The sequence below is a fragment of the Lingula anatina genome, chromosome 3 (assembly GCF_051362555.1).
Source record: "Lingula anatina isolate TDL-2025a chromosome 3, LinAna3.0, whole genome shotgun sequence".
NCBI classification, from domain to species: Eukaryota; Metazoa; Brachiopoda; class Lingulata; order Lingulida; family Lingulidae; genus Lingula; species Lingula anatina.
Window position 1 is genome coordinate 23,487,862 of NC_141769.1, and position 27,910 is coordinate 23,515,771.

At 36.8% G+C, this 27,910-nt stretch overlaps 1 protein-coding gene and 1 long non-coding RNA gene across 2 annotated transcripts; one reads left to right on the forward strand and one right to left on the reverse strand.

The window, feature by feature from the left end:
* Nucleotides 1-14,169, reverse strand: LOC147763098 (uncharacterized). The gene is made up of 4 exons (XR_015333520.1): nt 13,786-14,169; nt 11,518-11,639; nt 808-930; nt 1-552 (listed from the first exon to the last, which is right to left on the reverse strand). It is a non-coding gene; the product is annotated as an uncharacterized LOC147763098 (long non-coding RNA).
* On the forward strand, nt 12,181-27,563 carry LOC106177872 (cholesterol 7-desaturase nvd-like). Its single transcript, XM_087009234.1, has 6 exons — nt 12,181-12,776; nt 24,510-24,698; nt 24,942-25,120; nt 25,381-25,626; nt 26,134-26,307; nt 26,571-27,563. The coding sequence occupies exons 1-6, from the start codon at nt 12,341-12,343 to the stop codon at nt 26,736-26,738; spliced, it is 1,392 nt and encodes a 463-aa protein (XP_086865360.1). The 5' UTR covers nt 12,181-12,340; the 3' UTR covers nt 26,739-27,563.
* The last annotated feature ends 347 nt before the right edge of the window (nt 27,564-27,910 follow it).

Here is a 27,910-nt window from a genome sequence, read left to right on the forward strand (position 1 = left end):
TGTGTGTTATCAGCCTACGTTTAATTTATCCCAAAAAAATTGCTGTTAAATACTATCTGACCTGAGAGTCCACGCTAATGGTCAGTATATTTTTTTTAAGTGACACTTCTCAACAACTATGACATAATGGTCACGTGAACCTAGGCCGTCAAAATTGACGGTGTATCATTGGCGGGTCCAGCATGTCAAAGGTTAATAATACGCTAACATATTTTAGATATTAAAAAATGAAATAGTTAATAACATGCTTACATATTGTAGATATTTAAAAAAAATTAAAAAGTTGACTTCAAAAAGTTAAAATTAATGCAAATCCAAGAAAATAAATTGCAGCTTCACATGGAAGCGATAGTTTAAACAGCTTTTTCTGTGGTCTAGTTAAAACTTGAAGCAAGATGCGTCAATGGATTTTCTAAATCCTTCAATGGTCGGATAAGAAATATCTGGTCGGATTTTGATGAAACACCTGATAATCAGATTGTGTATGGCTTCCGCCTACTGACTGTCCTTGGTAGCTGTCCCTAATCTCGGGCGCGTATATACTAGCCGTTTCTGGAACGCATCTGTTCAGAGTTTAATTGCGAATGTTTCTGTTGGACAATGTTTGAAATTCGATTAAAATTACTTTTGAATTTTTAATTGGCTAACTGCTCTCATGTTTAGGCCGAGAAAACTAGGTCCATGTAACTTACTGCACTCCACAAATACTTTATTTTCGTGTTCTTTCATTGAGGTAAGGCGACAAAACTTTAGATCAGTCTGACCTAACATCGGGCGTTTCCGTCTACGAGACCAAATGCTACATACTGTCCGGCTCCGTCCAGTTTATTAAAGTGGCAGTCTTTGCAAATGAGGTCAACTTGGAAGCCATCCAACCTAGTATAGTGCGAACGCACCGTCTTGTAGTGGCGTACGTTCTTTGTAGTGCTTCTGAAAGTTGAACGTTACGTGAATTAAAGCTATAATCTCCCGTTACTAATAATAATAAGAATTAGAATGATTAATTGAGAATTTTAATTTTCATTAAAAAAAATTAAATGATCAGGGTCGCACGCGAAGGATGAGTGAATTTCAAAAAGAAGTTTTTGAAGGCAGACCTAGAAAACACGAAAGCAGGTTGTTTGCAACGTTTGGCGTTCTCATCTTAACGCTGACTGAAGGAAAAGTAAGATACTTATGATATTCCGGTAGAAAACGAAAAAGGCAATTCATTTTACTTTATAAAGATCACCAACATGACCAAAGTTATTCTTAAAATATCCAGGGGGAATGTGATTTACATTCATAAGCTCTCTAAACTACTGTCTAACATTCACGTCAAAGGGTGCAATTAACTTATTGGTGACGGGTGGCACATGACTACATATACGACATTTAGGGGGTTTTCCGAGATCGGGTTCAGGAGGATTACCTAGCTTACGCCACGGAATTAATCTCTGAGGGTCCATTTATTTTTATCAGATTCAACTTCACGTTAATTAGCCACGGGGAGTTATGAGATCAAAATGTATATCGGCTTACGTGTGCAGCAGGTGTGTCTATATAATAAACTGAATGATCTTTTCAAGGTAATCTGGAAAATACAAGACTGGGGTCTCCGTATCTTAACAGGTAGTTTGGATTATCTTCTGACGCACTGACGACTTTAATCTGAATTTTGTAATTTCCAACTACTGGCATTATGTGAATGGGATTGTCATCGGCTTTTTACTCAAACTGTTGATTTCAATTGGTGACTACTTAGTTCTAGTTATCTTGAAATTACTTTTTATCTAAGATCGAAAAGTACAAAGAGGTTGTACCCGGGAAACGATTTACGTCACCGACAGTCCCATTCACAGTATGGGGAGGGGTTTATTTCAGATTTGCTACCATCTGGGTGTTATATAAAAATAATATTTTTTAAAGGTGCACAATATATTACAGCTCACACTATGTTCAATTCACGAAGAGGATGATGATTCAAACAAAAAAAAAAAAAAAAAAACAATGTTAGCCTCTAACTCTTTGAATTTTATTGCATAATGTACTAAGTTGTTAGAAAGAATCTCCAAATGCTATAGTAAAGGTAAATTAAACGACATTCATAGTCTACTAAAAACCACAACACTTAAGACAAAGAATATAAAAAAGGTAGACTTCAAGCATCACACTATATTAGGATTTTATGCACACTTTTGCTTGGAATCAACATTTAGATCTTGAGGATGCACATGGAGATCCTATTTATAGTAAATTATATATCCTTGTCTTCATTGTGTATCTGACACTCAGGACGAATAAAGTGTCTTTGAAGTCCTTAAATAGATAAAACGGAAATAACCATTGGAATTCAATGGAAAAATGACAAGTTGAGATCAATTGAAATTCATATAAAAGTGGTTATTTAGGTGAAAAAGGGCTTCCGTCTCATGACCTTTGACAAGAACATCTTGCATCATTATGCTCTCACATGTGTTCGGAAATACTTTTACAGCTTGGCTAGCATTTGGGAGATCTCACTAATACGAATACACTACCCTCTACCAGAGCGACAGATTGAATTTTCGCAGATATTCACAGATATGTCTCTAGATAAATAGACAGTCATTTTGGTCTGGATTTTTCCGTTTTTCCCTATATAATCTGCCACCGTGGTAGAGGGTACGAATAAACCGTCATATGATAAAAATGAATCCAATTGTTAATGTTAACTAAAGGAAATAAAATTTAAACGATATAATCACAGGACATTACGCAGAATATTAGACACGAAATGGTTGTTCAGATGCATAATTGCTGGTAGTTCTAAAGAAATATGTGAAAAACCGAAACTGAAACAATTTAACACTAACGATGTGTGTAGATTTCCAAACCATTAGTTAAAGTTTTTGGATAGAAATAAAGGACTGGATTAAAGGAAAATACAATTTTATTTTAGTTCTAGATTTCCTGGTGTGATTTTAGGAATGCATTTAAGATAAACCTATCCCGATGCTTCAAGGTAAACTTTTCAGAATTTGAAAATGTATCATTGTAAAAATTAAACCAACGGCGACACATAAAAATATTATCTTCTTTTTGACCAAGGTACGATGATTTTGTCATATATATATATAATGAGAGTGGGAGTTGATGCTTGTATCTGTAATTGTTTTGTCCGTGCACTGATTTACTGATTTTTAGTATCGGCAAAATATTTTACGGACAAGGAAATGAGTGTGTTGGTCTATTCAGTTGATATGCAAAAGGAAATAAGTCACATTTTCTTAGAGAAAAGCCATAAGGACATGTTTTGACCTCTGTAACACTGAACAAGCAGGCATTTCCGATTTACCTGTAGATATAGGCCTACTAGTATCTATTCAGAGACATGTTACAAGTGACATGCAGTGCAAAAGATTTTCCGTTTATTCATCTCTTAAAGCAGACTGACAGCCTGTCCAGCGTAAATAACAAAGTGCACGCGCTTGTGTGCTCTTGTGCACGCATTCTAACCGAGGACACACACCCGCCCGAAACCCACTAACCGAGGACACACCTCCAACCGAGGACGTCCTCGGTTGACATAAGCAGTGGAATGCATAAAGGGGCCCATTTCAAGTTAGGTGGTGAAATTTGACGCTATTCTGAGCCAGTCCTCGGTTATGCTGTATAGCGCGGGCCAAATTCCCGCCACGAGTGTATCAGAAATACTGTCCAACTTTTTTGTCTGAAATCGGGCTATACACACGCGTCCTCGGTTGTGCTGTAAAGGGCGGACCAAATTCCGCGTCCTCGGTTGTGCTGTAAAGGGCAGACTAAACTGAAACTAATGTTATATCTCAGATGTCTATATATTCAGTAAGTTCATATTTTTAAACTAAAGGTCTTTTTTATCAAATTAAGCTCTCCTACTCTGAAGTATCAAATAAACGTACCGGTACGTTAATTAATTTTCCAAATTTCTTCCCGCCGGTACGCTCCATTTTCACCCAGTAGCCTACGCTTATTAATTTTTCAAAAATCTTCCACCCGGTATGTTTATTAAATACCTATTGTACCGGTGGGAAATTACACAAGTACAAGTCACGCTTTTTGTTTTCTTAAATTGAAGTATAATGAGAAGAAAATCGAGATCTCAACTCATTACCTACTGTTCCACAAACAGCACTGGAAAGTAGGTCAAGCGGAAGTCGCTCTCTGAACACAACAGTACATGCGTTACCTGATTTCAGTTTCTATAAATAGACGTGCTTTCCCTTCAGCAGTGACAACTACTCATGTATATCGATCGAATGATGCAATGTCGCAAGGTGATAGGATCATATTTATAGCTAAGGAGGTCATTTCAAGTGCAGCAAAGAAGTTGTGTCTGTTTTCAAACGTCAATTATTTCATGCCGATTTATGATTTAAACGATGTTAAATCACATTTCTATGTAAGATAAACCCTTAGGAGTTTACAGGTATGCAAAACGAACCTTATATCTGAGAATAAATTTACTAGTATGAACCGTATGGCTCTCGGAGGCGGCTTAGGTGCGATATATCTGGGTCTTCGGCCCCTGACAATTATGAAATTTAACTCATCCCGTTTTTAAGATAAATTTTAATACTGAGTGAATTTTACCTGGTGAATTTTTTTTTTTACAATGATCAATAGCTAGCTTTTTATGTACAGACACAGTTGTGTCTGTACATATAGCCGTCATCTGCGTCTGTCGTCGCCGTCGCTGTCGCCGTCGTCGCCGTCGCCGTGCACTTTTACCGATAACACGATAAGTGGAAAACTGTTTTTTCTTTTGGCTTGAAACTTACAGAACTGATGAATATTCGTAATACGCAGGTCAAGTTCGAAAATCAGCATGATCGGGTCACTTATAGGGAATTTATGCTGTTTTTTCACTTTTTTCAGCATATATGCAGCACCGATAACACGATAAGTGGAAAACCATTTTACCTTTTGGTTTCAAACTTACAGAACTGATGAATATTCATAATACGCAGGTCAAGTTTGAAAATCAGTGTGATCGGGTCATTTTTAGGGAAGTAATGCTGTTTTTCACTTTTTTCAGCATGTATGCAACACCTTTGTGCTATATGATGGTACTGTATGGATGGCAGTCTATAAAATTGTCCCTTGGGTGATCACTAATTAAATTAAGGTCTATAAAGTCACTTGCCTACTCATTAATTTTCAATTGGCCATTAAATGAGATTACATAAAACACTCCTTGAGATTTCCCTGTAAAGTCCCATAGGTTTAGCTCTCTTAACTGTGTCACAAAATTAGGATTTGGTGATAATTGTGCAGATAAATGGTGTTAAACATTGCAAATAAATTTACAACAAAAAGAATGTGTTATGCCAACATGCTATAGATGAATAACAGTGCTTTATTTTTCTCAAACTTGGTGGGGTTATTAATATCAAGTTAATACAGCTAGATTAAAAGTTTGAATAGCAGCTTTATTGAATTTTTTACGTTTTTTTTAATTTTTTTTTTTAATTATTTTTCAAACACTAGCATCTTCAAGATGTGATTTTTTACTCCCATCCACCAGAAGTGCTGTGCATTTTCTGTATTTTTGTATATAATTGTTATTTCTTCAGATTTAATTCTTAGGCATGTTAACAGTCTCATTATGGAACTAATAAGTTATGTGAAAGTGTTGTTTTGACATTTTCTGCTTCTTAACAATATTGTTGATTATATAAAAATGACGGTAAACCTGTTATAATATTGTGCATTGAGTAATAAAGTATCATAAATGGAAAGGAACTCATCATTGCAGTTTGTCAGATTTAATCATTCACTATGTTCAGCATCTGCAAATGGAGCAAATTGGACATTGAAAATTGTTCTATTGATAGTTTTCCTATGTCAACAATTTTCCTAGTTGAACATTTAAAAATGACAGTTTATTGATCATTTTGTTTTAAAAAAGGTGTTGAAAATGGAAAGAAAATCATTTCAGTACAGTTATCTCTTGTTTACATTTTGGCATTTTGAAAGTGTGACTCTGAACTTCCATGGCCTTGAAGACCTTCCCAAATCACATTTTCTGAATATTCATGATACTTTTATTTTTTTATAAAAAATTTGATGGTCATTATGCTGTTAAGTATTATGGTTTATTGCATGAAAGTTGAAGAAAACCCTATTTTGGACACTGCTGCCAGGATAGCGGTTAAGGGAAAACCATGTTACTTACGATACTGAAACTTACTGAAAAGTTTCATAAGACAGAAGTGCAGCTTGTGTTTGAAAACCAGTGTGATTGTTTTCTGTTTTTGAGGCAATGCAGGTTTATAGAGTGCTTTACTGGCATTTTCAAGTCGTGACTTATCACTCCCATCTGCCAGGAGCCCTGTACTCTTACTTTGTAACATTTTCTGTATTTTGTTAAGTAACAAGAATGATTCTTAGGATTGACATACAGCAAAAAAAAAAAATTAATAATAATAATAATAATATATATATATATATATATATATATATATATATATATATATATATTTTTTTTTTAATGAGTTTAAGCAATTTTTTTTTTGTGTTTCATTTTCACTGTACCTCATTCTGGCATTTCCAAAGTTTAACTCTTATCAGCCTGACACCTTAGGGACTATTTCCAGACCCTATCACGCTAACTGTGGATCGATCTATCTCCATGGGAATTCTCGCTAAATTGCAATCAATGTAAGTGGCTTAGTTGTCTGTCACGCCTACTGAAACTGGCATGCCAGAATCCTAAGACTCTCAAACTGAAAGCAATTTAGTGAGAAACCCCTTGGAGTTGGATTGATCCTGTTAGATTGATCTAGGTATGGGAACTTAGTCTAATGCTTGATACACATTTTACTTTCATCCTAATCCAATGTTATGCAGAATAGGAATTTGATTTTGGCTATGCATTTACAGTTAGCATAATACATTAGTTCATCAGAGTTGACAGTATCCTATTTCCTGCGTTTTTATTTTCTGGTTTTTGTCTGTACATTTGACAGCTTTGCTGCCTTGTTTCTTTCTCTTCTTCTTCTTTACTTTTATTTATTTATTTCATTTTTTTTTGTTGGGGGGGGGAGCGGTGTAAAGGTTTTTTCCACCCAGTACTTTTATTCCATCCAGTACTTTTATTAAATTTCGAGATTTTTTCCACCCAGTACTTTTATTCCATCAGTACTTTTATTAAATTTTGAGATTTTTTCCACCCAGTACTTTTATTCCATCAGTACTTTTATTCGATACTTCAGAGTAGGCTTTTCATAAAACTCACAGAACTGATGATTATAAGTAAAAGAATGGTCAAGATTGAAAATCAGCATGACCAGGCCCTTTTCTTTCAAATGTTATGCTGTTTTTTTTTTTTTTCAGCATATAAGTAACACTGTAAGCACATTTCAGGGAGAACCAATAAGCCTGTTTTCATGAAACTCACAGGAGTAATCAATGTTATCTATATACAAATCAAGTTTAAAAATAAGATTGATTGGTTGAGTTTTGAGGGACTTCAGCTTTTATTTGTATATAAGTGGTTTTCCTCAGATTTGATTGTCAGGCATGTTGACAGTTTCGTTATTGAACTAACTAGATATATACAGTGTAAATATGTTAGTGTTTGTCTGAAATTTTCTGCATCTTTACAACATTGCTAGTTGATTAAATAAATATGACGGTAAACATGTTATCATGTACTGTGTAATACAGTGTCTCAAAATGGAGGAAATGGGGTGATTATTTTCAAAAGTTTTGCATTTTTTTTCTCCTTTTTTCAGTGTACATGCAACACTGTAAACACACTTCAAGGAGAACCAATAGGCCTGTTTTCATGAAACTCAGAGAACTGATGATTATTAGTAAATTAAAAAGAATGATCAAGATTGAAAATCAGCATGACCAGGCCCTTTTCTTTCAAATGTTATGCTGGTTTTTTTTTTTCAGCATATATGTAACACTGTAAGCACATTTCAAGGAGAACCAATAAGCCTGTTTTCATGAAACTCACAGAACTGATGATTATGAGTAAAAGAGTTGTCAAGATTGAAAATCAGCATGACCAGGCCCTTTTCTTTCAAATGTTATGCTGTTTTTTTAAGCATATAAGTAACACTAAGCACATTTCAGGAAGAACCGATAGGCCTGTTGTCATTAAACTCACAAGAGTGATCAATGTTATCTATATACAAAGCAAATTTAAAAATAAGATAGATTGGTTGAGTTCTGAGGGACTTCAGCTTTTATTTGTATATAAGTGGTTTTCCTCAGATTTGATTGTCAGGCATGTTGACAGTTTCGTTATTGAATTAACTAGATATGTAAATATGTTAGTGTTTCTCTGAAATTGTCTGCATCTTTACAACATTGCTAGTTGATTATATAAATATGACGGTAAACATGTTATCATGTACTGTCTCAAAATGGAGGAAATGTTGTGATTATTTTCAAAAGTTTTGCATTTTTTCTCCTTTTTTCAGTGTACATGCAACACTGTTAACATATTTCAAGGAGAACCAATAAGCCTGTTTTCATGAAACTCACAGAACTGATGATTATTAGTAAAAGAATGGTCAAGATTGAAAATCAGCAAGACCAGGCCCTTTTCTTTCAAATGTTATGCTGTTTTTTTTTTTTTTTTTTTTTTTTTTCAGCATATATGTAACACTGTAAGCACATTTCAAGGAGAACCAATAAGCCTGTTTTCATGAAACTCACAGAACTGATGATTATGAGTAAAAGAATGGTCAAGATTGAAAATCAGCATGACCAGGCCCTTTTCTTTCAAATGTTATGCTGTTTTTTTAAGCATATAAGTAACACTAAGCACATTTCAGGAAGAACCGATAGGCCTGTTGTCATTAAACTCACAAGAGTGATCAATGTTATCTATATACAAATCAAATTTAAAAATAAGATAGATTGGTTGAGTTCTGAGGGACTTCAGCTTTTATTTGTATATAAGTGGTTTTCCTCAGATTTGATTGTCAGGCATGTTGACAGTTTCGTTATTGAATTAACTAGATATGTAAATATGTTAGTGTTTCTCTGAAATTGTCTGCATCTTTACAACATTGCTAGTTGATTATATAAATATGACGGTAAACATGTTATCATGTACTGTCTCAAAATGGAGGAAATGGGGTGATTATTTTCAAAAGTTTTGCATTTTTTCTCCTTTTTTCAGTGTACATGCAACACTGTTAACATATTTCAAGGAGAACCAATAAGCCTGTTTTCATGAAACTCACAGAACTGATGATTATTAGTAAAAGAATGGTCAAGATTGAAAATCAGCAAGACCAGGCCCTTTTCTTTCAAATGTTATGCTGTTTTTTTTTTTTTTTTTTTTTTTTTTTTCAGCATATATGTAACACTGTAAGCACATTTCAGGGATAACCAATAACTTAAAGCCTGTTTTCATGAAACTCACAGTACTGATGATTATTAGTAAAAGCATATTAGTAACACTGTAAGCACATTTCAGGGAGAACCGATAGGCCTGTTGTCATTAAACTCACAAGAGTGATCAATGTTATCTATATACAAATCAAATTTAAAAATAAGATTGATTGGTTGAGTTTTGAGGGACTTCAGCTTTTATTTGTATATAAGTGGTTTTCCTCAGATTTGATTGTCAGGCATGTAAACAGTCTCATTATTGAATTTACTAGATATGTAAAATGGGTTGTTTGACAATTTCTGCGTCTTGACAATATTGCTAGTTGATTATATAAAAATGGTGGTAAACCTGTTATCTTGTATTGTGTAAAAAAAGTGCCAAAATGGAAATGAACTCGTATCATTGTAGTTTGTCAGATTCAATCATTCACAATGTTCGGAATGGAGGAAATTGGACATTTAAACTTGTTATATTGATATTTTTGCCATCTCAACAATTTTCTTAGTTGATCATGTGAAATGGCAGTAAACTGTATTATTTTATGTAAAAAAGTTAAAAATGGAAAGAAACGCATTTCAGTACAGTGCTCTCTTGTATACATTTAGCATTTTCAAAGTATGACTTTGGAGTTCCATGAACCTGAAAACCTTTGCTAGTCACATTTTCTGAATATTCATGATACTAATATTTTATTATAAAAAATTGATGATCATTATGCTGTTAAGCATTAAATAATATTGCATCAAATTGGAAGAAAGCACAATTTTGGGTGCTGCTGGCATGATGTCCTCAATTGTAAAATTGTGTACTGTTCAAGTCTGTATCCAATGGATGACACTTTGTGTTATCAAAATACAAAATTCATGATAATAAAAGAGTGCTAAATAGAAAATAAGCATTATGAAAATAAAATGTTTGAAAACGAATTTCTTTGGTCTTTTATTTTATTTCATCAGTATCCTTTCTTTTCCTAAATTAATTGATGTTTTATCTCATAATCTTCAATTCTAAAAAAGTGGCAAAGCCCAGCATTAAATATTGTATAACTGTTCATTTAATCATCACCTCTGGTGTTATTTTGGAATTTACCTTAAATATGAAAGAATTTCATAAAAATGTGAATTGCTGCAAAGTAACGCTATATAAAATTTGCTTTGCATTAAAAGTACAATCATTATTACATGTAGATGCATGCATGTCCTCGGTTGTAATGTGTAGTGTCTGTCCGTGTGTGTGTCCGTGTGTGTCCTCGGTTAGAATGTAAAATTCTTGTCAGCAAAAAATTAGTTTTTATAAAAAATTAATTTATAACATTCATACTCGAATAGATTTTACCCTAAATTGAATGTTTTTATTTTGATTTAACCAAGGAATAAGATGTCCTCGGTTGTATGGTGTTGTGCTGATGTCCTCGGTTGGTACACATAGACAAGTATGTGTGTGTGTGTGTGTGTGTGTGTGTGTGTGTGAAAAAGAGAGAGAGAGAGAGGCGGTGCGTTAATTTAGGGAGAGGTCACGTGACTAGACCCCCTCTCTCTTTTCCTATAAAGTCGCCTCGTAATCGATATCTCCCAGTTTACAAAAACGACTCGGAAAAAAGGAAAAAAGAAAAAAAGCAGCATAAGGCCTATCACAACGTTGAAAATAATCAGTGGAAAACAGACTACCAGCCCGGGTTAGCTGTAGCCCATTACATTGCATAGATACGACGCACTAGTCCCGGTATATCTAATATCAGATCTTGGCTGCATTAACAAACGATACAGGCCCGTAGCCAATATTTTCAAAAGGGGAGTTCGTTTTCTGATAAAGTGGACCTTTTATCATGAAACCTTCATGTGCCTAGATAAAATTTTACACAGAAGGGACCTTTTCCTGGCATTACCCCCCCCCCCCCCTCCGGCTGCGGGCCTGCAATATATAACTAATACAAATGTATAGGTAAAGAAATATCAATATTTCTCATTAGGCCATGTTCCTTGATCGTTAGTGTTATGTAAAGAATATCCCATTACCATAAAGTTTCTATGAGGCCTATTGATTCCAAAGGTTTTCAGGAGCATATACTTTATTATTTATCATTATTTATCAAAGTATGAAAAACGTGATTAACTAAAACGTAATTGTACTAAAATAATAATTTCAAAAAATCTTTTCACCTCATTTTACTTCATTATACATACAACCGATCCCAAGGAATACATCCTTTCTGCTTGCCAGGATTTGATGACAAACTTCCATGGTTAAAAAACAATGGGCCGTTCAATTAATATGGGAATATCTGAAGTTCAAGATTAATGGAAATATTTCTTTTATTTTTAGCGCAATAGAAAACAAAATAGAAATAGAAAACAGGTCCAATAAAATAAATAGTTGTAAAAACTTCGCAAAAGAACTTTGTCGACGGGGATATCATCTTTGTTATCTTGTCAGTGCATGCAGATTTTCACTCGTTTTCATTTTAATGTGACTTCTCACATTAGTGAACAAAATCTATGGGTTTCTTTGGAAGTTATCCAGTATTTCGATTTATGCCGTGGGTTGGCTGGCGAAATCACCCGAGTTTGGGCCGCTCCAGACCTCTCCATAATTTAAATAGCAGTGCCACACCGTTTTACCCAGGTCTAATAACAGGTTTCGATAGACTTAACAAATGATATAGATACTGTTAAGGCACACGGAACAACCAAACTGTTTTAGGCTTGTAGTCACACCTTCCCAAATTACGGCTTTTTCATATTGCACGAAATCCATTCATTCATACCAACCACTCATGGCGCTGACGTCGATGTCACGTGACCCATATGGCCTGAATCACAGCACGCTATTTCATTGTTGCTACGATAAGTACAGAGTAAGAGGATTATTACGCTGACTTCACACGAGGCCGTGAAACTTATAAGAATCAGAGTTCCTTCAGAAAGTCCAGCTACGGAAAGAATATAACCTCCCAGACATTCTGACGTGAAACTGGAACGGACGATGAAGGGAAATGTTTTGGTTATCATAGTGATTCTCACGGCAGTCGCCGTTATCGCGTTCAACAGACTTCAAGCAGTGATGGATCGTTTCGCGAAGTCAAAGGGAGAGATTTTACAATCGTTTTATCACGATTTCTCACACATTAAGCTCGAAAACATTCCCTGGGTGAGTGTACTCTGCGGAAGTTGTGTTCTCTACATTTGTTATTACTTGTACTATAAACTGTTCACGCCGCTGGATCTTGTCAAGGATTTGAGCGATGTCGGCTACGCTACGAACAGCGGCAGTGAGGGACGTAGTAAACGGGAAGTGGCGAACCATGTGCGGCGCTTAAGAAAAATTGGAGATATTCCCCCAGTGTACCCCAATGGCTGGTTTGCGTTGATGGAGGCGCACCGATTGAAAAAAGGCGAAATTGAACATGTAGTTGCTCTTGGTAAGTGATAAGTCCTATTTATTTTTAAGGGGTTAAACTTAAAGTCAATTAATTCTTATACGGCGCCCCAAAGAGAGAGAACCGAGTGGCAGTGGAACGTTGGTGTGATAGCCCAGCCTGTTTTCTAAAGAATTTTCTCGTTAACTCGGCATTTATTTAAAAAGGCCACATCGCCAGCTAGCCAAACAGGTGTCTTGCTGGAAGAGATTCGACGTCGACAGTTCTATATAAAATCCCTATAAAAGCAGTCTCTTTTCCTCTACTTAAATTTTTCTTGTCGGCATCTCAGGTAAAAAAATGCCCTTACTGCCCCAAATATCATATTGATATGAGTATTTTGGTAACAGACTAATTAATTATTAATTAATAATTATTGTCCCAATGTCGGACTAATCAATCGAACAATATAATTGTCTAGTAGCTGTGTCGTAGGTCAGACGCTCTCGATCGGTTCAATACATTCTTGTCTGTTAACTCCCTAATTTATAATCATAATGTCCCTATGTCCCTAATTTATAATCATAATATTTGGAAAAGCGTTCCTTGATCTGCGCTATGCCACAGCTGTTCACAAAATGTAGTGAAAAAAGAAAAGAAAAAGAAAACTGACATCTGATTTACATCGATTTAAAGCGGGCTTATTTTTTAATGCTGCTTGGCGTTAGAATTAAGATAGTTTGTACGAGTACACTCAATGACGCATTTGGTTGAGCGAGTAATCGAAACATAAACTGTATGCTAGTATTGAGAACACGTGCAGCCGACGTTTATGTGGGCACTGAATGTAAACAATACGGCCATACATAATCACCCATTGTATTACTGCGGAATGGAGTATCGAACAATATGTAGGGTGGGCTTTTCATCATGTACGTCTGTTTCTGTGATTTCACTACCGCCAGACAGCATTCAATCGCAGAAATTGAGCAGCGATATAGGCCTAGTAAATGGCATGGGATCTTAGAGGGCAAAAAGCAAGATTAAAAAATTCGTAAAGTAGAGCACTTACCGTATATCAGTCATTCCTGGCTGATGGCTCTTTCCGCGTTCCAGCGAATGAGAAACTGTTAGAATTAATCATTTCAGTCAAACCGTTCCATGACATCATATACTGTAGACCTAGGGCAATATTTTGAGTATTGGGTCCTAGTGTAGATATACAGGAAGTAAATTGCAATCAAAAGGTCACTCAAAAGTAAGACAGTGACAGTAACAGGCATGATAAAAACACAATAATTAACAAGGGGGAATTCAGTAATCACGGGATGTGGTTCACAGACTTAAACGCTCCACAATTATTTCAATTATATGTGACCATAATCTAAGCACCTGGCGTGTCGCAACCATTTTGCCAGATGATTAGCCAACTTTGTATTAAAACATAGGTTTGGTATTTGAATAACAATTTAAATCAGACAACGGGGACAGGTGTCAAGGAACGGTGTAAATAGCCCCTGCTTTGGTTGTTATTTGTAAGCAAATACATCAGTAGCAGTAAACATACTTAGGACACATTCCCAATGAAGCCATAGTTCTGCGGAGATCGATCCAACTCCATGGGAACTCTTACTGTCAGATTAACGTACTGTCAGATTTACGTACTCGTATAATCACCAAATTTTATGTATTCTATACTCAACGCCAGGTGGAGGCGTGTTAATCTGCTAACCTGGTTGCATTCAGCGAGAGTCCACGCGGATTGGGATCGATTTACGTGAACGGGGAATGAGCCCTTACCCTAGCAATTTACCTGCAATAGTGGTTGTGATGAAGCGGCAGTCAAGTGTTTTTTTGTATTATTTGGTCATATAAAGCAATGGGCAGACTTTACACAACGAACCACTAAAACATGTTTGTACTTCGTGACTATTTCCTCCGTTTGCCTCTCTTTACAATTACATAATTTTCTCAGTTTCGAAAATAAATCGACAGATTTCGTGATCGTGTGCGGCGCTGGAGGAATAGGGGTGGGTCACCCTGGGTTTCATATGTGTCTGGGGTGTCATCGCTATATCAGCACTAGTTTCCACTGAAATACAGGGTGGAAAGGTGGGATATAATAGGCCCTACATCATATCGTATCAATCGACTGCAGCAAGGCAATATTAGGTCGGAAACAATCGATACAATCACTTAACTTAAGCTTTATTAGTAACAGTGTTTTGATAATTGATGAGTGTTGATAGATTAGCAATTAATCTAAAAGGGAAATAAATCTTGAGGAATTTCTCATTGTTAAATTTTAGATAACATGAATGTATTCAATCCAGTAACGTTTGTTATATAGTCTATCTGAAGCGTTTATATAAGAATCTTTAAATTTGTTTGAGTTTGAAGAATTAACATTAGTCCAATAATTGCTAATATGAAAAAGTGACATATACCTACGTACACTGAAATAGGAGAGACAGAGGGAGCAAGAGAGGGGAAGGGGGTTATGGAGGGGGTTGATTCGATGTTGGCTGATTTTTTTTAATCTGCAAGAGTTCTCTGTTTCTCTGCCTGGTTGACAGGTGACAAGGGAATAGCGAGGCACGAGAGTGACAACTTTCCAGGTGTAATTATCTCATGAACATGATAATTATACAACAATTATGGCCTTCTGCTGAGAGAAGACCCCTGTAATTGTTTTCCTGTGTTGCACTTTTCTCCATAATGGTCGAAAATAGACCGTTTAAACGTGGATCCATCATGTGTTATGAGTCAAAGATTTGGACAGGAGAGAGAGAGAGAGAGAGAGAGAGAGAGAGAGAGAGAGAGAGGAAAGCCGTATGGTTGCATTAAGTGCCAATATTCAGCGTGGTCAAGCTTGAATTTGATTTAAATAAAAGGGACATGTCTCTGTTTATATTTTGGAATTGAAACAATTAGATTAAAACCCAGAACAAGAAGTGCCTTTTCATGTTGGGTATTTTTGTTGGTTTTAATTGGCCAAATGTAAACATTTTTGTTGTGAAAAATCTATAAAAGGAAACTCTCATCAGGCCTATATGTGCGGGGCGGGGTGGAGTCGAAAAAGCACTGTCCTTTTGGCTGGAAAAGGTCCGCTCTGGTTTGAATTGAATTTTTAGTTCATATCTCAAGTAGGGTACACTAAGAGGGTAGAAAGGTCCGTATTTTCGGCAAAAAGAAGCTTGTCTTCTTTGAACAATCTGGCTTCAGGCCTGCTCATCGCTTCTAGTAAGATGGTGGTGACGCAGAGAAAGGGAATACGAGAGTCTAAGTCAGTTCGCTGGGGATCGGGTGTTCACTTTATTCTAGTGCTATCACATGTATCTGCAGTAGACCAACAGCGAACTCGAAAATAGCTCTTTGATTTCAAATCTGCTTCATGTATTTCCCGTCATAAATAGACAGCGCATAGGAATATTTCTGGAAATGGCATCAAAAAGAAATGGATCTATTTCAAGAGCAGAGCGCCATATTTTTATCCGCAATCTTTTTTTCAAACGCAGTAAATCTTTTAAACAGAAAAGAGAAAGAATCACACTGACGGATATATTATGTAAATAGAAACATAACATTTAAGAATAATAAAACGGTGATGGACATCTGTGGTATTTTATAGCAGGTTTCTGCTATTACATATTATGGATTTGTAAAAGAAATATGAAAAAGACATTTTGTGGCCTTAGCAGCTCTTTATTGCTTGGCATACATGCTGTCATTTATTTTAGCCGACGGAAATTAGATAAGACAACTGGCCTTATTGTTAAAGGAGGGCAAGATTATTCTGATAAAAGTGTCGAGTGATGGCAGAAATCAATTATTTTCAGCTTATAAGTTTTATAAATACACGCTCGCCCTGCCGTGTTAATTGTCCAGGAGAAAGTTCGCCGCAGTGAGTGGGAGTATTTGCGCCCGTGGCTCGCATCACACAATCAGGACTTGCAACAGTGTTTGTATTGCAATTAGGCTCAATAAAAGATAAAGGATAGCTTTTATCTACTGAATGCATTTCCGTGTAACTTTTCAAGGTGTTTTTGCCTCTGAAATGGGTTGTCTATAACAATTGCCAGCTTATCCCCATACATCCCAGCCACGTATCATTTATTTCATACGTACAGAGAATGCTGTAAAAAGAATTAACCCTGAAATCCGGCGTAAAACATTCGGTAACAGGTGCTAGTGAGAAATCCTGAATTTACGTTCACCATCTACGCAACTATATTAATATATTGATGTTGTCATTTTGTATGAATGACAATATTCTTTTCTAAATTTATGTCCCCTTTGTCCGTAAAATCAAAACCAGACCTAAGGTGAGATTGTTAGCATGAGGCTACGTAATGTGAAATTATTTCATATTTTGGTGCACTTTAAAAAGTTTTCAGTGATATTTCAATCGAGGAAGTATGATAATTATGATACTTGATATTTGACTTACGTCTCTTTACACTCCCTAGTCGTAGACTATTCTACAATTTATTTGTTTTGTTTTCTCCATCTCTGCTTCAAAGAAAGATTCAAAGAAATTGACTCCTGAGATTGTACCTCTGTGGAATGAATAAGACATATCCATATTTCAAGGAAAGACAAATAGTAAAAAGCATTGATCAGACAACCGGGCTGAAGACGTGGTGAATTCCCACTAAATTGTCGCTCAAGCACCCTGGAGAAATAAAAAGACGATTTAGACGATATAATTCCGACTTTAACCTTCGTGAAAATAGATAATGGACTCTGTTATGACTCTAACATATGACGTTTTTTTTTATGAGACTGTTCCAATATCCACTTTCCATGGGCAGAAAGATGGCTATGGTAGTATCTGAGCAGATTCTACAATTTTTGTCATTAATTACAATTGATAGCATGGATAAGTGTTGAATTAAAGACTAGATTGGTAGTAATAAGTAGTGTTTTAGGAAATGTTTGTCAGTCGGAGTCGATACCAGCACGGACAGACCAACAAAAACTGGGGGGGGGGGGGGGGGGGGGGGAGAGGGGGAGGCACATATGATCGAATATCTTTCTACCTTCATAGCTGTCGTATTCAACCCATATTCCTCCCAACGTCTCTGTCGTCCACTTGTACTTTTCTTTTTCTTTTCTATGTGGAAAACATAAGCTGCTGTTTGTTAAGTGAAGTCACGTTTTTTCTCTTGCCTAAATGATGTGGTACGAACTGCACGTGCAAGAGTCAACGTGAACGCAGCCCTTTCACCACCTTAACCCATGTGCAAAAAAACTGAAAAAAAAAATAAAAATAGGTTAAACCGTACGATACAGTTACATAACGCAGACCATGGCACAATGCCCTAGGTGCCTTTGAATTGTTACTGCATATCCCCAACGTGCTGATTACACAAAGCACAAAAGTCCGTTTTGTTTGAAATATGGAGCCAATCAATATGTCAAAAATCTTAATTCGATTTGCTAAGTTGTTACATCGATACCTCATGATGTAATGTTATCCCATGTCATGCTGACCCTGTACCGTTTTGTTGTATTTGTGTTCAATGACATGGAAGGGCTGTGGGTGCCGAATCGAAACAATAGGGGCAACTATGTATTATTTAAGGTAGAAAGTCTGCTTGGTAACAAGAGAGAGAAAGAGAGAGAGAGAGAGAGAGAGAGAGAGAGAGAGACGGGGGGGGGGGGGGGGTATGGCAGTGAGAGTGGGGGGGGGGGGGGTTGGTTCGTTGTCAGCCCAATGAAAGATCGTAAAATTTAACACGGTCCATTACAGCATGAGAAGTGTGAAGAATTGGCGAAAAGGAGAGGCATTTAAACAATTAAACCACTGAAAGAATATTGTACTCTGCAAACGTCCATTTTCCAAGAACAGTAGTATTGAAGAATGTCCAAGTTAGAAGTCTCAAGGGGTTAAATGCGGGGATTTTCATCGATCGCTCGCGTAAAAGAACATAATGCTTCTATCGTGATGTTAAGAAGGTCCCAGGGGCCAACTTAATTAGGGTTTGATATGTCTGTTTGGCAAACTGAAGTGTCTGGAACTGATATAATTTGTATTTCCACTCAAACGCCATAAGCATTTGCAGAGGAATATGCCCCCCCCCCCTCCGCCTGGGGATCCGTACTTGCATATCTCTCGTTTCGTATTCTTTTAGCACGTCGTACTCTTGGAATATCTATATCTGGGAGACTGCAATTCATCTCGTAGATAATCACTTTCTAATATTAAATTAAATTAATCAAATGACTGTTAGACTACTTTTTTTCTTTAAATTTAACCGGCTATGTCTACCAACTTACTTGAATATGAATATTAACAAAATACTGATTTCGCCTTGGTAGTGACCAGTGCCCACTCTCAACATCGTGCAACTCCCTGCTGTAGTGTTTATGTATGCTTGAGAGGGAGAGAGAGAGGGAGAGAGAGAGGGAGAGGGCTACCCTCTGATATCAGGTGGTTCTAAAAAAGTTCACAAAATTCAAGTATGAGCCCCTGTTTGAAAACATCCAACCTGGCTGTGTGCTGTTATGTAACCACCCCGCCCCTACCCACCCCTATAACGGTGGCTCAGTAGCACTAGCAGAGGAGTGGGGTTGGGTATACCCTCTACAAATGCCGCAGTTATTATTGTGGACATTTTTTGCTGACATCAGACCAAAATGACTGTCTATTTATCTAGAGAAATATCTGTGAATATCTGTGAAAAATCAAAATCTGGGTCTCCGATCTAACCACTCAAAATAATTTCACTTAGATTACTTTCTGTCACACAAATGCTTAGAGTAAGCGAGTTAAAGTGTGGCTAAAATAGCGCACAAAATTGAAAACTTCCCAGAAAATTGATTTCTTTGAAATAATGACGATATTTGCTCTATAATTTTATGACTGTCTCGTGTTGTTTAAGTTCCTCGGGCAAAGGACAATTTGTTTTTGTCAACATTAAAAGCGGTGTACGCTTTTTTTTTGTTTTCTTTTTGAGAAAATAACAGGAAAAGGGCCGTGTGTTGCGAACGGAGAAATTTATTTCAAGTGTTTAACAACATTTTTTAGGTAGCAAATGTATAAAGGAGAGCCGGGGGGGGGGGGGGGGGGTAAGGGAAAGGGAAATACACTTAAAGTGGTAAGAAGAAAATTATGTATTTTGTTTACGGTGTTTATCTGCATCAGTACGAAAAATACTCAAGCAAATTTAACCCTCTAGAAACGCATTTTCACCAAAGGGCCTTAGATAATACATAACATACACGTTTAACGCCGTATCACAGTAGCTTGTCAGCGTGTCTGGTTTCATTAATCGTATCAACAGTTTCTAGTTCAAAATAAAAAAAAAATTGAGGAACTTTTTGCTAAGACGATATCTATGGTTGCTGCAAACATGGACTAAATTTAGTTAAACCCCCTCTCTCTCCACCCCACTTTAAAATTACTCGCAACGCCCTGTTGTTATAGCTTATAAAAGATCGCAGCATAACATACGGTTGTGGGAGGGACTAGGTGTGCCCTTAGGCTCTATTCCCATAGATTTTAGATCGATCTATCCCCGCGGGGAGTCTCACTAGATTACTTTCAGATAATCCGACTTAAATGTCCGGCCCGCCTACTACAAGCTGTAAGAGGGTAATTAACTTTCGTGTCCGCCCGGCTGACAGCTATTTAGCGTGAACCCCCAGGGAGTTAGGTCGATCTAAAGTAGGTCGATCTAATCTATGGAAATGGGGTGTTACTGGTCCGTGCGAAACTACAGCACGAACCATCTGCCCACTGTTGTCGACCGTGGAAAAACTGCCATGACGTACTTCCGCTTGGCCTTTGACACTAAAACTGATTTTGCAGCATTCAATATTGAAAATTCGAGTCTCGTCAACTCATCAACTGTCAGCCCACAGTGTATGATATAATGCTGAGTAATGACAACATATCATGTTTGACAGTGCATGTGATACCTACTTCCTTGAGCGAGCTTATGAAACAACTGAACGGGATATTAATCGATTATGGTTTTCGCTGAAATTGAGGGCTCTTATGCCGAAAGACGTCACGTACCTAATAAAAACATCCTGGACAACTGACAAATAACAGATATTTCCCCATGCAGATTATGTGGAGTAGAGCAGCGGCATGTTATATGAAATTTGATAAAAAATGAGGCTTTGAACGGTGTGTTGATAATATGTGACAGTAAGCTTATGATGTTAAGAGTCTCTCTCTCTCTTTCTCGCTGTTTCTCTCTCTGAATCCGCCTTTTCGTCTTTGAAAGTTGTTTAGGGCGTCTTTTTAATGAGAAGACTGAAGTGAATGCGACTTTAAAAATACACTGTTTGGCCCAAGTTTGTGCCAAATATTTTGTTAAAATGAAAAGAAATCCGAAGGAAAAAAATCCGATAAAATGTAGACTTAACTTGGAGTGCTTTTACAATTTGTAGGATAAGTGGTCGGGTCTGTTTTTTCTTCTTACATGTCAATAAACAGCACGACACTTTGGAATCCTGGAAAGACGGCACCTGCATCCGACGGGAAACGTTGTGTATATGAACGTGCAACATGTGTCGATAAACATGTGACGCCGAGACAGCACTCGCGGGGTAGGGTTGGTCATGGATTCGAGCACGTGTCTATTTTTTCTGAAGTGAGAATTCAAAGTAAATATTATTTATATTAAAATCATTTCGCAAAACAACAATCAATCAACTGTCGGAAGATGAAAAGGCTAACTGTAGATTAGTTAATGTAGGCTGCCCTGAGCGAACCAGACGATGTGCATTTATAGTGTTTCCTTTCGATATACAGTCCTGAATATGTTTTTTTTTTCAAATAATATTAAAATATTAATTTTGAAATGGTGCGGATTGCAGCCTCGGGTCTTAATTTGAACTTGAGTTGCAGAGGAAGAGTACCAGCACGTTTTTCTCTTGAGGACGGTGTGAAGTATATCCAGTTTAAGGATAAGGAAAGTTTATTGCTATCAAATGCATCACTGTCGTGGTGGTTACGTATCAATATACTTTTTATTTTATTTTTGATTGAAATTTGAATCACTGTTACTTAATAAGATTAAATGGGTTATTTTTTCTGATGTGACTATTTAAGTTTGTTAGTTTGGATGAATGAATGAATGGATGGAAGGATGGATGGATCGGGATGGATGGATGGACCCAGTCTCTCTGACGAAAAGTTTGCTTGACTCTCGGGGTGTAATACCACCATTGCGTGCCTGTGGTGGGTTTCTGAAAGCCAAAGGTAAAGGTCACGTAGCAGCCTACTGTGCGATCAATCGTCTGTAAGAACAATCCATCATAGCAAGCGCTCGTTTTGTGTTCTGTAATTGTAGGGAATTTGTTTGGGTCACAGCAGCAGCATTAATTTGTGGGGATGGCAAGGTCAGAAAGGACATTTTTTGGCGGAGAAGCTAAGCAAACGTGCGGGTTTGTTATATTGCGTGCTCCCGGTCCCACCGCCTCGTGTTATATTAGGATATTGCAGTCCACTGGTCGTCCGTGCCAAAGCTTTATACTAGAAACGTTACCTTGTATTGCTATACAAATATTGCAAGATATGGTACATAAGTGCAAACAAACAAACAAGCAAATGTTGAATTAAGGGAAAATAGAATGTGACTCCTGACTTTAGTTTTTGCCCCCCCCCCCCAAACCGATGTAATGAAGTCAGAAGTAATATACAGTAACTAAAATAACAGTAAGAATAGGACTTGAATTGTTTTATTATTACAAAGTTCAAATTATATTCAAGTCATTAAGTATTACAAAAAATAATAATAAATGGATACATAACTAAATAAATAAAGTGTTGATATATAATAAATCAATAAATAAATGACAGTGATAGGCTACAGACTTTTGGTGTTCATCATTTGAATAAATGGTTTTAAACGTTGGTATGAGCGATGTTTAGTTGTAGTATTAGCTGAAGGACATTCCAAATGAACCTAGCTAGTGTTTATATTTATAAATAACGTACTTGAATGAACTAGTTAGTAAAAAGTTGGAGAATTAGAATTAATTGCCAGAAAAATAATTTGTTTCTCCACTTGACTGTCACGCCGGTATGGTAGTGCGGTACTTATTTGTCTTTTACAACTTCTAGTTTTCCCGTACATTATCAAAAGGCTTTAAGAATGCCCTGGAGTATTTCAGTTATTACCACTGTTACAAAAATTACAATGAAAAACCGGAGATCTATTGAAATATCAAGGGCTTTGATATAAGCTGTCTTTTCGCCTGCTTACAGCCAATTCACAGCAGGGAATCCTGCTGCTCTAACAATGGGGGATTTGGAATTAATCCGGGTTTTATTCAATAGCAGATTATCCTTTTTATGCACCTGTATGTGTGTGTGTGGGCTTGATTATTTAATTCCCAACATCAATGAAGATGCCATTTTTATTGAACCTCTCAATCCGAATCTAGCTCTTTTTTCCAATGCGGTTATATGCTACAATGAAAACGACAAGGTTTGATTGAATGTGAGTACTAGTGAGCCATTATTATGAAATGTTACCCAGCGGCAAACGCAAGTAGAGCGAACATTAAAACATGTAACAAAGCACGTTTACCGCCATCCAATATCACCGGGGTGAAGCTAAATGTTTATTTCCTTTCCTTTGTGGGTTTTCATGTTTTAGATATTGGATTCAAAAGCGATTTGTAACAAATGCAAAGCGGTGATTTATTGGCGTGAAATGCATGAAAACAGATTTATATTTTGCTTAGATACTTGTAACTGAATGCTCAGTGTCAGCTTTACCTTTTCCGTTCACTCAATATATTTAATGCGCATGCTCTTCCTTTAGTCCGTTCATTATCTCTCAAATTTATAGACCGCCGTGTGCGATTGCAATTTTCATCTGCACTGGTGCAACCTCAATGCACTAAAATTGCCATATCTGAACCATAAAAAAGCAATTCTTCACAAAAAAGGCTTTCGTTTTATGTAAACATCGTCTAATTCACCTTTAATATTTCATTTTAAAAAGATGTGAACCGAATATGCGCATTAAGTAGGAAGGCAATGCTATCACTTTTGCCTAGCATGAACTGACTATTTTCATAGCTGGAAAATTCTTTTTTTGCTTTACTCGATTCAGGGCTGAAAACTAACAGTCGTATAAGCAGTTCTGATAGTGAGCAACGCTCGGGAAGCCTACTTGCACGTGTTCATAAAATACGTCACCGCCGTGATTGTCAAAAACACGCAGAATGTGTCCACGTGTTTCAAGATGACTTCTTTGGAGTTTATTACAATTGAAAACAAGACCCTTGTCACGGATTCCTACTCTCCGCCAGATGTCCAGTTCGGCGAAAACGTCATTTCTCTGAAAAATCCTTGTTGGATTCTATCACAACAAGATATTCATTTGGATGTTCGGTTTACGGAATATCAACTGACTTATATTTCACTTTGACAGCAAAGAGAAAAAAAATCTTATTTTTAGTTATCAATGCGTTGAACGAATAGGGCCTATCTTGGCATATTAACTTATTTTAGTCCCTGTACAATATAGATCTTATACAATATTCTTTAACTCTTTCTAAGAACATAACAAGAAAAATCCTTCAGATTTAATAAAGTTTCTGTGGAGTTTGGAAATCTAAAGAACTCCATTCATTGAAACACGTTACTTTTTTTTACGAAATGCGAAAAATATAAGTGCGAGGAAAACACAAGATAAAATGCGACATTGGTGACAATGAGGTTCATCATCTCAACTAGCACAACGCGTTAGTTGTTTATTGCTCATAAGTTCGCCGTTTGACCAAAATAGGAATACACAATTTTTCTTTCTTTTTATTTTTAAGGTGAAAACTTTGCCGTTTTTAGAGACGAGAACGGATCAGCACACGCGGTGGACGCGTACTGCTCTCACATGGGGGCTAACTTGGCGGTGGGCGGCCGTGTGATAGGGGACTGCATCGAATGCCCCTTTCACGGCTGGAGATTCCGAGGGGACGATGGCAAATGTACACACATTCCTTACTGCGAGAAAGGTGAGGTTGATTTTTTTACAAACTTATCTACCTAATCACAAACACTTGATCAAGTGAGAGAGAGAGAGAGAGAGTGTTAATATCATAACATTATCCATCTGAATTGATTGACTCCAAGTCTTTTATCTGACTCTTATTCATACCTGACTCTTTCTCACTGGCTCTCACTCTGGCGATCAATATTTTTGTGTACTTCATCTAAAACATTAATTAAACTTAATTTATGTGTTCCCTCACCTTCAGTGCCTGACAAGGCCAAGGTAAAATCGTGGCCTGTTCTGGAGAGGAGTGGCCATGTATTCGTGTGGTACCATGCCGAGGGCGTGGAACCCACCTGGCTGCCACCAGAGATAGACCAAGTCGAGAGTGGACACTGGGTATACAAAGGACGAAATCAATATTTTGTTAATACTCATATTCAAGTAAGTTGAAAAAGCAGTAATAAGACGTAGTTAAACCCAAAGATCTGGTTTGTTTGAAAATAATTCTCTTTTGACCAAAACAGAATTACTCAATTTTAAATCATTCATGTCACTCAGCAGTTAACCTCTTGGCAGTTAACTATAAACTATGAGAAGCGAATTGCAAATTTGCCAAAGTTGAATATAAAGATACAGTGTACATATATACAGAAATATGCGTACTGTATATTGAAATTGATCATAACATAAACTCTTTACAGGACATTCCTGAGAACGGCGCCGATCAGATGCACCTTGCACAGGTCCACGGTCCCTGCATATTGAGTGGCGTCGACTTGCGGTATATGTACAGTAAACTGTGGGAGTTTGCAAAACACAACTGGCAGGCAGAATGGCAGCCATTACCCGAACCCAATACCCACATCGCATGCCTCGAGCTCGGCCACAAACTGTCCATATTAGACCGTAAACTACCTGGGTTGGAGATGAGAGTCAACGCAAGACAGGTAGGACACAGTCATATTGTGGCCTTTGTTGTAAAAACTGGCATTTGATCTTGACCTTTTTCTGTGTAAAGGCGAAATTATATATTATGGGCGTCGGTCCGTTCTATTTACTCAAGCTTGTAAAGATAAAGAGTCAGACACAAATGCACGCACAAGCGCACAAAATACATACATGCACATATGCAAGACTCCAATAGATGACCAATATGGCCACTACATTACCAATATGTCACCCAACGAGCATTTTCCCAAAATCAGTCTAAAGTGAATGTTTGATAAAAAAAAATAACATGTTTAGGGTGTTTGGGGGGGGGACCTTGGAGGGTCGCTCCGCTCATCTTTCCCAGTTGGTTTCCTTTCTCCCTACTGGAATATATTGTGATTCACATATATGTATTTCGTTATTGTGTTGCTTATCTCAATAATGAATTATTTTATATACAAGATATACTATATATATATATATATATATATATATATATATATATATATATATATCATTTCTAGATTGGACCTGGCTTGGTTTACTTAGAATTTCAAGCTGCGTGTTTTTACGGAGTTTACATACAGACCCTGACACCAATAGAGCCTTTGGTACAGAAACTGACGCACACGCTCTTTGCCAGCAGATGGATGCCAATGCCTGTAGCCAGTGCGTTTCTTCTGGGAGAGGCATACCAGGTGAAACGTTTAGAAAAGCCTTGGCTTTTAACAGATGCTATGGACTCTCTCTCTCTCTCTCTCTCTGTCTCTCTGTCTTTAAAATACAAAATTGACAATGAAAAAAGTGCAGGACACATAATGGTCTAGTAGATGTTTTTTTCAGCTTTGATTCAGTATTTAAAGATACTGTCTAACAAAAGTCTTTAATAGTTTTATCAAGTGACGAAATATACAGGATAATGACAAAGACAAAAGACTAATGTTTGGTTATTCCCTTTTAGGTTGAACGCGACATTATGATTTGGAACAACAAGAAATTCGAAAATAAGCCACTCCTCGTGAAATCTCGGGCAGACGAGCGTATTGCAAGATATCGTCGATGGTTTTCGCAGTTCTACTCCGAAAATAGTCCCCGCTTGTCATTGCACAAAGAAGGGTTAGACTGGTAGTGGATCTGAACAAATATTGGTTCCCATCAAATGGCCATTAGCGTTGAGTTATGGGAAGACTCTTCGTGGATTCATCAGGGGCTGAGTTATATATATATATATATATATATATATATATATATATATATATATATATATATATATATATGAAGATGGCTGATAGCTCTCAAAATATTGTTGTAGTTAAATGATATTGTCTGCCGTAAAAGGTTTCATCTGCGGTTTATTTACTCATTTTTCGAAATACCCAGTTGACAAACGAGCCAATACGGGACAAACACTTAACAAGTTCTTTTATTACATCATTCAGAAGAGTCTAATCATAAACAGACGGATATTATATTTATTTTCATATTCATAATCAATTATTTATTTTACGTTGGTTCGAATATGCCACTTATAATCATACATACCACAGACGTAAACAAGCAATGTGTTTGTATGTGTGCGTGCGTGTGCATATGCATGTATGTGTTCGTTTTTTGTTTTCCCTTTGCCCTCACGGGATCGTGATCGTCCGCTTATGCATACTATAGTATAGATTGGAAATAGTTTTCACGCAATTTGGAATGAAGGTGCTGCAAAAATCATGACGGTGTACTTGAAGTACATTGAACTAATGAGCTACAGTATATACGGGTTACATTATATAGCTCATTGATTTAATGTAGCATCCAAAAAAACTTGTTCTATAGAATCTTTTCTCGCGAATATAACGTGTTTTGCTGTTAAGCAGGACTGAGCACCCTTTTATCTGTTTGAACACCTGTGATCATTAAAAAATAAATAAAAGAAAAAAATAAAACGGTCGTTAATTCACTTGTACATGTAGTAATGGTGAATGGGGAAATTCGAAAGAGTTCAGAACGAGGCTGTCGGCACTACGTGACGTCATACGAGACTAGAAAACGTGCAAGAATCTGAGGTGGAAGGAACTTTTTAGTGACTAGAGTGAAACTCTGTGCACTGGCAATGTCGTCAATACAACAGTAACTCAGAAACAACCAGAAAACAAACCCGTGGATAAATTCTGTCAGCTTTCATGGGTTGCTAGCTAGTCTGCCATTATTTCTGACCATAACTCCTCGAAATCTCCCTTGATTGTACGTAAAAACCGATCTCCATTCCATTAAAAATTATACGAAAACTGATAGACAATAACAACACCGCAA